Source organism: Rhinopithecus bieti, unplaced genomic scaffold, assembly GCF_001698545.2.
Source record: "Rhinopithecus bieti isolate Rb0 unplaced genomic scaffold, ASM169854v2 scaffold_7724, whole genome shotgun sequence".
NCBI classification, from domain to species: Eukaryota; Metazoa; Chordata; class Mammalia; order Primates; family Cercopithecidae; genus Rhinopithecus; species Rhinopithecus bieti.
The window spans coordinates 1,343,876-1,357,793 of NW_016805612.1; the positions used below are offsets into that span (position 1 = coordinate 1,343,876).

At 36.0% G+C, this 13,918-nt stretch overlaps 1 protein-coding gene across 1 annotated transcript in view; it reads right to left on the minus strand.

Annotated features, from left to right (window-relative positions):
- CDKAL1 (CDKAL1 threonylcarbamoyladenosine tRNA methylthiotransferase) overlaps nucleotides 1-13,918 on the minus strand; it is a 603,344-nt gene that overhangs the window by 172,279 nt on the left and 417,147 nt on the right. The window contains exon 9 of the mRNA XM_017873093.1: nucleotides 448-628. Coding sequence (XP_017728582.1) covers nucleotides 448-628 — 181 coding nt within the window. The remainder of the gene's footprint in view (nucleotides 1-447; nucleotides 629-13,918) is intronic.

The window sequence follows — 13,918 nt, forward strand, 5'->3', positions numbered from 1 at the left end:
GGGAGGGGGAGGGATTGCATTCTGAGTTTTACCTGATGTAAATGACGAGTTGATGGGTGCTGATGAGTTGATGGGTGTAGCACACCAACATGGCACAAGTATACATATGTAACAAACCTGCACGTTATGCACATGTACCCTAGAACTTAAAGTATAATAATAATAATAATAATAAAAAGAAATTTATGATACTAGAAAAAAAAATTCCCATCTCCCCAAGTCATCTGAATTTTACTGTTCGAAAGAAGAAAAAAGTGATTATATTTTAGTTGCCTAAGGTCATTTACCTCATCCATGGCCCCCTGGCCCCTGACCCCAACTTGGAAATCTCTTCATATTTTGTAATTCAAGGGTTATAACATGAGCAAGTTGGGTGAAGGTAAGCAACACAGCTGCATTTTTACAGCTACCGGCAAAAAACAATACCTTACAAGAAAAAGATCTTACCACTTGTGCTGGAACTTGTTCCATTTTTGCAGCAGGAGTTCCTGGTCTTGGGTAAAACTGATTAATAAAGAGGCTTGGGAATTTGTACTCTTCAACAAGTTTCACTGTTTCTTGAAAATCCTGATCTGTTTCTCCAGGGAAACCACAGATAATATCTGTAGCAATAGTTATTCCAGGAACTCTAGAAAATAACAAGACAAAAATGTAACAACTTGAGTATAAGCCATAATTATTCTATTTCCCTGATATTTTAAATACAATTTTATGGTAATTAAAATTTACTTTTATAAAAGCACACGTGCAAATAGTTTTAAAGAGTCCTAAATACCAAAAGTTTAAAATGAAAAACAGTGGCTGCCTGCCATTCCCAAGGAAACCTATCTTAAATTCTTTTAAATGGTTCTTTGTTCTTTCCTCTATATTTAAAACAGATGCCAATTCTGCCATTTCTAGATTTACTAATTTTTAGGCAATAAGTTACTAACTTCTCTATTATGGTAAATGAGGCTTTAACTCTTGAACTACTGTATCCCTAATCTCCCAAATAGATCAATGAACAACCCCAGTTAAATCAGTAATACAGTACTTCCATTGGTATAACTGCAAAGATAACTTTCACTATAGAGTCAACTAGTATACTATTCAGTTTTGTTTTTCCACAATGTGTAATTTTTCCTAGAGTTAATAATTGCTTCTCTTTTTTAAAACATTAGCTTAATGTTTTAAATACCTATGCTGATGTTTTCCAGACTCCATGAGGCCTATCAAAATCCAATACTGTCTTCTAAACCTTCTATATATTGTATGGAAATGCCATTCTTTTCAGGTGTGTGTTGCTTTTATAGTGAACTGGCTATCATCCTTGAATGTTGCTTCTTGGTATCCTTTTTTCAATAATCTTTTTTCCCCGGATCCTATGTCTTCTTAATTCTTGATTAACTCCCTCATTCTGCAGCGATGTGCTTTCTTTCAGAAGCTTTATCAGAAAGATACCAGGGAAATTTTGTTGTTGTCTTTGCATGCGTGGTCTTAGGCCTATACAACTGACCAACATTTGGTTGTGTGTAGCACTCCAAGTCAAAAAGTATTATCCATAAAAATTTTGCATTGTTCCTCTTTTTTTAAGCTGAAAACATTGCTAATGGGATGTCCAGATTAACTTGGATGCACACTTCTTTAAATGTGCCCGCATCATTCTCTTTTAGAAGTTTTATTAACTTTATGCTTAATGTGATAATATGCCTTGGATTGGGTCTTTAAATCTTTGTACAAGGTATAGTCTGGAGACTCATGGGCTTTAGGTTGAGGAAGTTTTCTGATATTATTTCTTTAATAATTTTTCTCTCAGGGAATCCTCTCTTTTGAATGTTGAAACCACTGGGTTGATCTCTTAGCTTTTTCTCTCTTTCATCTCTGCCCTTCTATTTTCTGGAAAATTTACTTCAGTATATGTTCCAACTATTTTATTGCAAAAAAAATTAATTCAATATTACTATTTACATTTCTCAGAGTTCTTTCTCTAATTTTCCTTTTCACAGCATCCTGTTTAGGGATGCAGTATCTTTTCTTATTTATCTGAGGATGTCAATTAAAGGTTTTTGTAATTTTTCTTCTGTTCACTGCGATTTGTCGTTTGGTTTCTCTCATTCATGGTTGAGACTTTCTACCAATAAAGAACAATTCTTGCTATCCTTTCATATTTAAGAGCAAAGCACTAAAATCTTTTTGTCATGGAGTGATTAGGTAGCAAGCTGCCTTTATTTTTGATAGGCCCAAATGTTGGCATCTTGGAAGTCATTTCTTTGAGGCCATTTAATGCCTCCATAAATATGGCACAGACATTGTTCTATTTTAATAGTATAACAATAACAGAATTACATTAACTTATTTAGAAATCCAGTATTACTCCGAGTCCATAAACAACAGAGAAAATGGCTCCAAACGTCAAATCATGGAATATCAACTTTCCTATCATTTAAACAGGCCGGATGCAGTGGATCACGCCTGTAATCCCAGAACTCTGGGAAGCCATGGTGGGTGGATCACCTGAGGTCAGGAGTTCGAGACCAGCCTGGCCAACATGGTGAAACCCTGTCTCTACTAAAATACAAAAATTAGCTGGGTGTGGTGGCAGGTGCCTGCAATCCCAGCTATTTGGGAGGCTGAGGCAGGAGAATCGCTTGAACCCAGGAGGTGGAGGTTGCAGTGAGCCGAAATCGTGCCATTGCACTCCAGCCTGGGTGACAGAACAAGACTTCGTCTCAAAAAACAAACAAAAAAACCCACTTCTACATGAAAGAATGAAAACAGTTTATCAAATTAAGATCCACGAGATATTTGGGGGCATAAGAGGGAACAAGGGATATACCAATGAGGATAGTAAAATTATTATATTCCTAATATAGTTTCATAAAAACAACAGCTTTCCATATTTTCTTCACACACTACTTAGCACCCAGTGTGAAAGAAGCATGACAAATCTATTTTTTAAAATATTTTCTTCCTAATTTATTATTGGTCTCACCTAGCTATTTGCTGGGTTGAACTTCAGTTAATAAGTTCCAAGGACTGGAACTGTTCTCCATGATAAATAGAAAAAGAGACAATATTCACGCAGAAGAATAAAACAGTATATGTGAATAAAACTTAAATTTTATTGTGATATAAACATATTTTCTTCTTTAAAGGTAATTATCAAAATTACATTTGAAAATCACAAATATCGTATGATTTTACATGTAAGCTATAGATAAAAGACCATTTTGTAGAGTAAAACATGTAGAATAGCTTTTCGGCTAGCTAGTTTTATACTTGCCTATTCAATAATTCTGATCAAAAGGTCTACAACTAAAAATTAAAGTAATGGATCACAGCAGATCATAACAGAGAATAGTCCATCTCTCCTAGAAAATTTTTAAAAATAAATCGTAGAAACTGCATGGGAAATACTGTAAAAACAAAGGTTATTGTCCTCACCTATGAATTAGAATAAGTTTGGCACTGGATTATGGGGTATTCCCACAGGAAAGTACCTTACTGATTTTCCCTCTATCCTTCTTGATACATTATGGTGGAACCCAGTGTTATGCAACACCTGCTTACTTTGGCCTTAAGGGTCATAGTGACAAAAAAGAAACCTTTAAAGAAGTCATAGTAAATGTTAGGGAAAGGGATTTTCAATGCATGGATATATTTGGCAAGGTAAACAAAAAGTTGCCTGATAGCAAGGGAGGAGGCAGGCCACTGTGAATAGTAACTTATACTAGCCAATATTGAAAAGTAAAAGCAGTTTAATGGTTTCAAAGTATATAAGAATATGAACTGATTGCTTATAAAATGTTTTTAAAGTAGAGATTACACTTTAATGTTAGATGAGGCTGATCTATACATTAATTTTATATATGCAAATGATCCTACTTACATTCTTGAAAATAATTTGACTCTTTAGGTGAACCAACTGAAATCTCATCTACACTGTTGATTTCCCTAGTAAACAATTCTCTTCAGTATGAGAAAATCAAAGAAGTCTGAAGTGGAACAAATTCTAAATTACTAGTATATGATTTAAATGGCTAGGAGGAAATTATAAGGGGTGTAAAACAGAATATTAATTCAAATATTTAAGATGCTAATTCTGGGTAAAAGCTATTTTTGAGATGACATGAATTTTCAAAATACTAAAAATTTTAAAATAATCATTTCCACAAACTTTTTTTAAGGTGTGAGTGTAATGTATGTAACGACTAAGTAATATATTATTCAATTTTAGGAACTTTATGGATGTTTTCATACTAGCATTAGAAAATAATTCTGAAAAGAAGATGAAAATGAAAATGTTAATTTAGCTTAAACAACAGGAAAATGTTGGCCCTTTATTTTTTCTGTCCTATATTTACTGGCAAAATGGGTTTATTAAAGAGCTTGGGAATTGAGTAAGAAAGATTCCAATTATGCATCTGACCTTGTCAGAAGCAGTGCTATGATTACTTGTAAAGATATATCAGGGACATGTAAGGAACAGACAAACTATTTGTTGGCTGTAGCCTGGAATTTAAGAAAGCCATAAATATTTTAAAAGTTAATTATTTCACCTTGAATAAAAATACAAACATACACATACCCCACAATTTAAACATTCATCTCAAGATTTTTATTTGCCATTTGGTGTTTCACTGGCAAAAATATGGAAAAGAATAATTCTACTTTATTCTTTAGATCAATAAATTATGAGCTTCAAATTCTACATGTGAATAAAGTAGGACTAATACACATACTAATTATCTCAAAAGACAAAGAGAAAAATGATCAGCAAAGGACTAGACTCATCAAAATTAGTAGACATAAACAAAACACATGATTAAAAGAAATACTTTTATCCTGTGGAGGTTTATTCTAGGACGAATATTCAATACTTTTGGAGAAAACATGAGGTAGGTAGGGGAGAAAATATCTTGAACTGAATGAATGAAATCATAACACATCTAAATATATGGTATGCAACTAAAGCAGTGCTTAAAGAAAAATCTATAGATATTAATTTCTGTGTTAGATATAAAAATCTAAGCTTCCACTTCAAGAAGCTAACAAAGAGAAAAAATCAAATCAAAAGACAAAATAATAAAGGTAAAATAAGAAATCAATGAAATAGAAAATACAGAAAATCAATAAAAGTAAAAGTGCATCTTTGAAAAAAGTCAATACAATTAGTAATGTACTAGTTAGTCTGAGAAAAGAAAAGAAGATACAGATGTCCAGCTTTAGGCATGAAGGATGGGACATCACTACAGATGCTACCAACAGTAAAAGGATATTAAGAGAATATTATGAACCTTATGCCAATAAACTCACAACTTAGATAAAATGGGTAAATTCTTTGAAAGACATAAATTATGAAAATAGACTCAAGAAGAAACCAAAAACCTGAATATTCTTTTATCTATTACAAAAACTTGTAATTTAATACCTTGCCACCCAAACAAAACTACACAAAACAAAACCCCCGAAGACTAAATGGTTTCATGGTGAATTCTACCAAACATTTAAAGAATGATAAAATCAATTCTATGGAAACTATTTCAAAGATAGATGAGAAAGAAACTCATTTAAGAGTCCAGCATTACCCTGTTATGAAAACCAGAGGAAGGCAAATACTGCATGTTCTCACTTACAAATAAGTAGAAGCTAAGCTATGGGTACACAAAGGCAGACAGAATAGAACAATGAACTGTGAAGACTCAGAAGGGGGAGGGTGGGACAGGAGTGAGGGATTAAAAAAATACATATCAGGTACAGTGTTCACTACTGGGGTGAAGGGTACACTAAAATCTCAGACTTCACCCTATATAGATCATCCACGTAACCAGAAACCACTTGTACCCTAAAAGGTACTTAAAAATATTTTTAAAAGCCGGGGAGGGGCCAAGATGGCCAACTAGAAGCAGCTGCCATCAGTGGCTCCCACCGAGAAGAATGAAAAGGGTAAGTGAATCCTGCACCTTCAGCTGAGGTATCCAGGTTCTCTAACTGGGACTGACTAGGTGGTTGGCACAACCCACAGAGAGCGAGGAAAAGCAGGGTGGAGCAATGGCTCACTTGGGAGCTGCATGCGGCAAGGGGAGCTCTCACCCACAGCCAAGGGAGGTGGTGAGTGATTGTGCTACCCCACCCAGGAAACCATGCTTTTTCCATGAATCTGTGCAACCCAAGGATCAGTAGATCCCCCTGTAAGCCCATGCTACCAGGGCCTTGGGTCCCAAGCACAGAGCTGTGCAGATGCTTAGCAGACACTCAGGTTGCAGCCAGCAGCAGCAGGCTGGAGACTGAGTTCCTAGGGGTGAGGGTGGTTGACATCACTGCAGCCTCAGTCTGCTGTTTTCTTCTGCTGGTGCTAGGAAGACTGGGCAGTCTGGACCAGGAGGAACTCCCCACAATGTGGCACAGTGGTTGTGGCAGATTGTGGCCAGACTGCTTCTTTAGGTGGGACCCAGATCCATTCCTCCTCACTGAGTGGGGCCTCACTGTGGGAATTTTACTAACTCCAGCCAGTAGTTTACAGAGAGAACTCTGATCTCCCTGGGACAGAGCCCCTGAAGGGAGGGGAAGCTGCAGTCTCCAATGTTCAGCAGACTTAGTCTTTCCTGCCTGCTGGCTATGAAGAGGCCGGGCACTTCAGATGATGGGGATCCCCCTCAGTGCAGCAAACCTGCTCCACTAAGGGGCAGCCAGAGTGCTTCAGTAAGCAGGTCTCTGATCCTGTGCCTCCTGACTAGGTGAGACCCCCACAACAGGAGTCACCAGACACTTTATACAGGAGCATGCCCCAGGCATCAGGTCACTGCCACTATGGAAAAGAGGTCCCAGATGAAGGAGCAGGTAGCCATCTTTGCTGTTCTGCAGCCCCAACTGGTGACACCTCCAGGTGAGGGTATTTGTCACCACCAGGCCTGCCTTGCAACAGCTCCTGAAGGAAGCACTAAATATGGAAAGGAAAAACCACTACCAGCCCCTACAAAAACACACTGAAGTACAAAGACCAATGACACTATGAAGCAACCACATAAACAAATCTGCAAAATAACTAGTTAGAGTCATGATGACAGGATCAAATTCAAACATAACAATAGTAGCCATAAATGTAAATGGGCTAAAGGCCCCAATTAAAGGACACAGAATGGCAAGCTGGGTAAAGAGTCAAGACCCATCAGTGTGCTGTATGCAAGACCCATCAGTGTGCTGTATTCAAGAGACCCATCTCATGTGCAAAGACACACATGGGCTCAAAATAAAGGGATGAAGGAAAATTTACCAAGTAAATGGAAAGCAGCAAAAAGCAAAGACTGCAATCCTAGTTTCTGACAAAACAGACTTTAAACCAACAAAGATAAAAAAAGACAAAGAAGGGNCAAATCTGCAAAATAACTAGTTAGAGTCATGATGACAGGATCAAATTCAAACATAACAATAGTAGCCATAAATGTAAATGGGCTAAAGGCCCCAATTAAAGGACACAGAATGGCAAGCTGGGTAAAGAGTCAAGACCCATCAGTGTGCTGTATGCAAGACCCATCAGTGTGCTGTATTCAAGAGACCCATCTCATGTGCAAAGACACACATGGGCTCAAAATAAAGGGATGAAGGAAAATTTACCAAGTAAATGGAAAGCAGCAAAAAGCAAAGACTGCAATCCTAGTTTCTGACAAAACAGACTTTAAACCAACAAAGATAAAAAAAGACAAAGAAGGGTATTACATAATGGTAAAGGGTTCAATTCAACAAGAAAAGCTAACTGTCCTAAATACATATGCACCCAATAGGGGAGCACCCAGATTCATAAAACAAGTTCTTAGAGACCTACAAAGAGACTTAGACTCCCACCCAGTAATAGCGGGACACTTTAAAACCCCACTTTCAATATTAGATCAATGAGACAGAAAATTCAGAAAGATATTCAGGATTTAAACTCAGCTCTGGATCAGGTGGACCTGAAGGATATCTACAGAACTCTCCACACAAAAACAACAGAATACACATTCTTCTTGGCACCACATGGCACTTACTCTAAAATTTATCACATAATTGGAAGTAAAACATTCCTCAGCAAATGCAAAAGAACTGAAATCATAACAAACAGTCTCTTAGACCACAGCATAATCAAATGAGAACCCAGGATTAAGAAACTCCCTTAAAACCACACAACTACATGGAAATTGAACAACCTGCTCCTGAATGACTCCTGGGCAAATAACGAAATTAAGGTAGAAGTTTAAAAGTTCTTTGAAACTAATGAGAACAAAGAGACAGCATGCCAGAATCTATGAGCTAACACAGTGTTAACAGGAAAATTTATAGCACTAAATGCCCACATGAAAAAGCTAGAAAGATCTCAAAACAACCTCTTAACATCACAACTAAAAGAACTAGAGAACCAAGAGCAAACAAACCCCAAAGCCAGCAGAAGACAAGAAATAACCAAGCTCAGAGCAGAACTGAAGGAGAAAGAGACACAAAAAACCCTTAAAAAAAAAATCAACAAATCCAGGAGCTGTTTTTTTGTAAAAAATAAAATAGACTACTAGCTAGACTAATAAAGAAGAAAAGAGAGGAGAATCAAATAGACACAATAAAAAATGATAAAGCAGATATCACCACTGACTGCAAAAAATTAAACCAACCATCAAAGAATACTATAAACAGCTCTATGCAAATGAACTAGAAAATCTAGAAGAAATGGATAAATTTCTGGACACATACACCCTCCCAAGAGTGAACCAGGAAGAAGTTGAATATCTGAATAAACCAATAATGAGTTCTGAAATTGAGGCAGTAATAAATAGCCTACCAACCAAAAAAAGCACAGGACCAGATGGATTTACAACTGAATTCTAACAGAGGTACAAAGAGGAACTGGTACATTCCTTCTGAAACTATTCCAAACAATTGAAAAGCAGGGACTCCTTCCTAACTCATTTTATGAGGCCAGCATCATCCTGATACCAAAATCTGGCAAAGGTACAATAAAAAAAGAAAATTTCAGGCCAGTATCCTTGATGAACATCGATGTAAAAATCCTCAATAAAATACTGGCAAACCGAATCCAGCAGCACATCAAAAAGCTTATCCACCATGATCAAGTCAGTTTCATCCCTGGATGCAAGGCTGGTTCAACATATGCAAAACAATAAATGTGATTCATCACATAAACAGAAATAAAGACAAAAACCACGTGATTTTCTCAATAGATGCAGAAAAGGCCTTTGATAAAATTCAAAACTCCTTCATGTTAAAAACTCTCAATAAACTAGGTATTGATGGAACAGACCTCAAATAATAAGGGCCATTTATGACAAGCCTACAGCCAATATCATACTGAATGGGAAAAAACTGGAAGCATTCCCCTTGAAAATGGACACAAGACAAAGATGCCCTCTCTCACCACTCCTATTCAACATAGTATTGGAAGTTCTGGCCAGGAAAATCAGGCAAGAGAAAAAAACAAAGCATATTTAAATAGGAAGAGAAGAAATCAAACTGTCTCTATTTGCAGATGACATGCTCACATATCTAGAAAACCCCATCGTCTCAGTGCAAAAACCTCAACTCAATAAGCAATTTCAGCAAAGTCTCAGGATACAAAATCAATGTGCAAAAATCACAAGTATTCCTATATACCAACAATAGACAAGCAAAGAGCCAAATCATGAATGAACACCCATTCACAATTGCTACAAAGAGAATAAAATACCTAGGAACACAGCTATCAAGGAAAGTGAAGGACCTCTTCAAGGAGAACTACAAACCACTGTTCAAGGAAATAAGAGAGGACATAAACAAATGGAAAACCATTCCATTCGGCCAACAAACATATGAAAAAAAGCTCAACATCACAGATTATTAGAGAAATGCAAATCAAAACCATAATGGCATACTATCTCACACCAGTCAGAATGACGATTATTAAAAAGTCAAGAAACAACAGATGTTGGTGAGGCTGTGGAGAAATAGGAATGCTTTTACACTGTTGGTGGAGATGTAAATTAGTTCAAGCATTGTGGAAGACAGTATGGTGATTCCTCAGAGACCTAGAACCAGAATACCATTTGACCCAGCAATCCTATTTCTTGGTAAATACGCAAAGGAATATAAATGATCCTTTTATAGAGATACATGCACATGTATGTTCGTTGCAGCACTATTCACCATAGCAAAGACATGGAATCAACCCAAATGCCCATCAATGATAGACTGGATAAAGAAAATGTGGTACATATATGCCACGGAATACTACATAGCCATAAAAATGAAAGAGATCATGTCCTTTGCAGGGACATGGATGTTGTCAGAAGCCATTATCCTCAGCAAACTAATGCAGGAACAGAAAACTAAACACCACATGTTCTCACTTATAAGTGCGAGCTGAACAATGAGAACACATAGACACAGGGAGGGGAACACACACTGGAGCCTGTTGAAGTGGGGAAGAGTACCAGGGAAAATAGCTAATGCATGCTGAGCTTAATACTTAAGTGATGGGTTCATAGGTGCAATAAATCACCACAGCACACATTTACCTAGGTAGCAAACCTGCACATCCTGCACATGTATCTCAGAACTTAAAAAAAAGTAAAAAAAAGAAAAAAAAAAAAACAAAACAAAAAACAAGAACAAAAAATTTTAAAGAAAACCAGAGGAAGAGATTAGAATTAAACTATAGACCAATATCCCTCATAAACAAAGAAACCAAAATTCTTAACAAAACATTGGCAAACTGAACCCTGCAAAATTAAAAAAACGATTATATATCATGACCACTTTTTAAATCCAAGAAAGGTAAGGTTGATTTGATATGTGAGTATCAATTAATGTAATGTACCATATAAAAAGAATAAAGGACAAAATAAAACCACATAATGATCTTAACAGATTCAGAAAACTTTTGACAAATCCAACACCCATTCATGATTTTTAAAAATGCGTTTCCATTAGGATTGATAATAAAGCAAAGACTTCTGCTCTCACTTCTTCAATTCAACATATTACTGGAGGTTCTAGTTAGTCCAAAAAGCAAGGAATAGAAATTAAAGGCATATATGTTTAAAAGAAAGAACTTTTTTTTTTTGGCAGGTGACATGACCTTGTATGTAGAAAATCTAAAGAATCTAATGAGCCTACTAGAATAAGTCAGTTTAGCAAAACTGTAGGATACAAGATCAATATATAAAAATCAATTGCATTTTCTATACTAGTAATGAACAACCTGAAAATGAAATAAAGAATCCAATTCCATTCACAATAGCAAAAAAACTACTTACGAATATCTTTGAGAAAGAAAGGTAGAAGTTGTATGCCAAAAACTGGGAGAATTTAAAGAAACTGTCTTAAAACTTGATGAGGGAAATTAAAGATCTAAATAAATGGGAAAATATATAATTTTCATGGATTAGAAAATTCAGCATTGTTAAAATGGCAAGCCTCTCCAAATTGATTTATAGAGTCAATGCAACTCTATCAAAATAACAGCAAGTATTTCCGCTGAAAATGACAAGCTGTGCCTAAAATTTATGCAGAAATACAAATGACCTGAAATAGCCAGAACAGTTTTGAAGGAAAAAAAAGCTGGTGGAATAAATGAACCTGTTTTAAAGACTATAAAACTCCAATAATCAACGCAGTGTGGTATCAGTGTAGGGATACATCAATGGAAAAACATAGAGTCCAAATATATACCAATTCATCATATATGGTTAATTAGTTTTCAACAAAATTACCAAAGCAATTCAGTGAGGGCGGGAAACAAAGCGTTTTCAACAAATGGTACTGAAACAATCAAACACCATATGCAAAAAACCCCCCAAATTACTAAACCCTCCACCTAACATTATACACAAAAATATTTCCATGTGCATCATAGTCTGAATGTCAGATATAGAATTATTAAACAGCTAGAAGAAAATATGGGAGGAAATCTTTGTGACCTTGGGTTACGCAAAGATTTCTTAGCGATAGTGCCAACACCAAAAGTGCAATCTGTAAAAGTAAAATTTGATAAACTGAGAAATTAAACTTACTCAAAAGATACCCTTAAAAAATGAAAAGAGAAGCCATAGAGTAGAATAAAATATTTGCAAGTCATATATCCAAAAAAAGATTTGTATCCAAACTATATTGAGAACTCTATGACTCACTAACAGGAAGACAACACAATAGTACAATGGGCAAAAGATTTAACCAACACTTCACTAAAGAAGATATAGGAATAGCTAATAAGTACATTACAATTTGCTTAACATTGTCACTAGTCAGAAAAATGAAAGTTTAAACCATGTAAAATGCCACACATCCAGTAGAATGGCTGTACCAAAAGACTGAAAAAAAAAAATAACAGATATTAGTAAGCATATAGAGAAACCGAAGCACTTATACATTGAAGGTGGGAATTTTAAATGGTGCAGTCACTTTGGAAAACAGTCCGACAGTTTCTTAAATAGTTAAACATACACTTACCGAGACCCAGCAATTCTACTGTAGTTATCTACCCAAGGGAAATGAAAATGTAAGCTCACACGAAGACCTGTACTTGGATTTTCACAGTAGCAATCTTCATAACTGTCCCCAAACTGGTAACAGTCCAAATGTCTATCAGTTGTTGAATGAATAACAAAATGTGGCATATCCATATGTGGAAATTACTTGCAAATAAAAAAGAGCCAACTACTGATACATACATTAACATGAATGAATCTGAAAAACATTCTTAAGTAAATGAAAGACGAAGGATTGCTTATTGTGATTCCATTTGTACGAAATATCTAGAAGATGACTTAGAATAGACAGAAAGCAAATCAGGCTTGCCTGAAACTGTGAGTAGAAGCAGGGACTGGCTGCAATTGGACATTAGGAAAATTTCTGACAGAATGAAAGCATTCTAAAACTGAATTGTGATGATAGTTGCACAACTGCATTAATTTACTAAAAATCTTCAAAACGCTTACATTGAATGAATATTCTGTGTTCTCTAAATTATCCTGCAGACTTAACGATGTTAAAAAAAAAAAAAAACTTTCTGAAGACAGAAAGATAGCATGAATCTTCCATAACATACTCTTCTAATAAGTTTTACTGAGCACTTACTATGTGAGACTCAATTATATTCTCTTATTTATTTTTTGTAGAGATGGAGTCTTGCTTTGTTGCCCGAGCTGGTCTCAAACTTGGAGCCTCAACTGATACTCCCGCCTCAGCCTCCAAAAGTCCTGGGATCACAGGTGTGAGGCAACTGCACCCGGCCAAGAAGTCTTAATAGTTGAACTATGACAGGGTGTAGTCAAAGAATTAAATGTGGACAAAGAAGCAGGTGTGGTGGCTCATGCCTGTCGTCCCAGTACTTTCAGAGGCCAAGGAAAGAGGATACATGAGGCCAGGAGTTCATGGCCAACCTGAGCAATAAAGCAAGACCCTGTCTTAAAAAAAAAAAAAAAAAATTAAAAAAATTTAAATCAGCCAGGTGTGGTGGTGTGTGCCTAGAGTCTCAGCTATTCGGGAAACTGAGGTCGGAGAATCACTTGAGCCCAGAAGGTTGAGGCTTCAGTGAGCTATGATCGTGCCACTGCACTACAGCCTGGGTGACAGGGCTAGACTCCACCTCTTATAAGAAAAAAGAGACAAATCGGGACAAACGGCAAAATAAAAGGCAAGGAATAAAGGACTTATGTTCAGAGCATGAAATCATGAAGGACTTGAAGAAGGAAAGCGTGGATCTATTGCCCAAGTTAAACATCATATAACAATAGGGAATCATTCTATTTATACTGAAAGAGAAAATTTAGGAAGAAACAATTCAACATCTTCAAATAAATTTCAGATTTTTTTCAGCATCTCTAAATTTATTCTCATAATTTTATTAAAAATTTCTTAAATTACCTGCTCTAAAAAAAGAAAAACACTAAAACATTTAGACGAAGGCTGAAAAGCCATA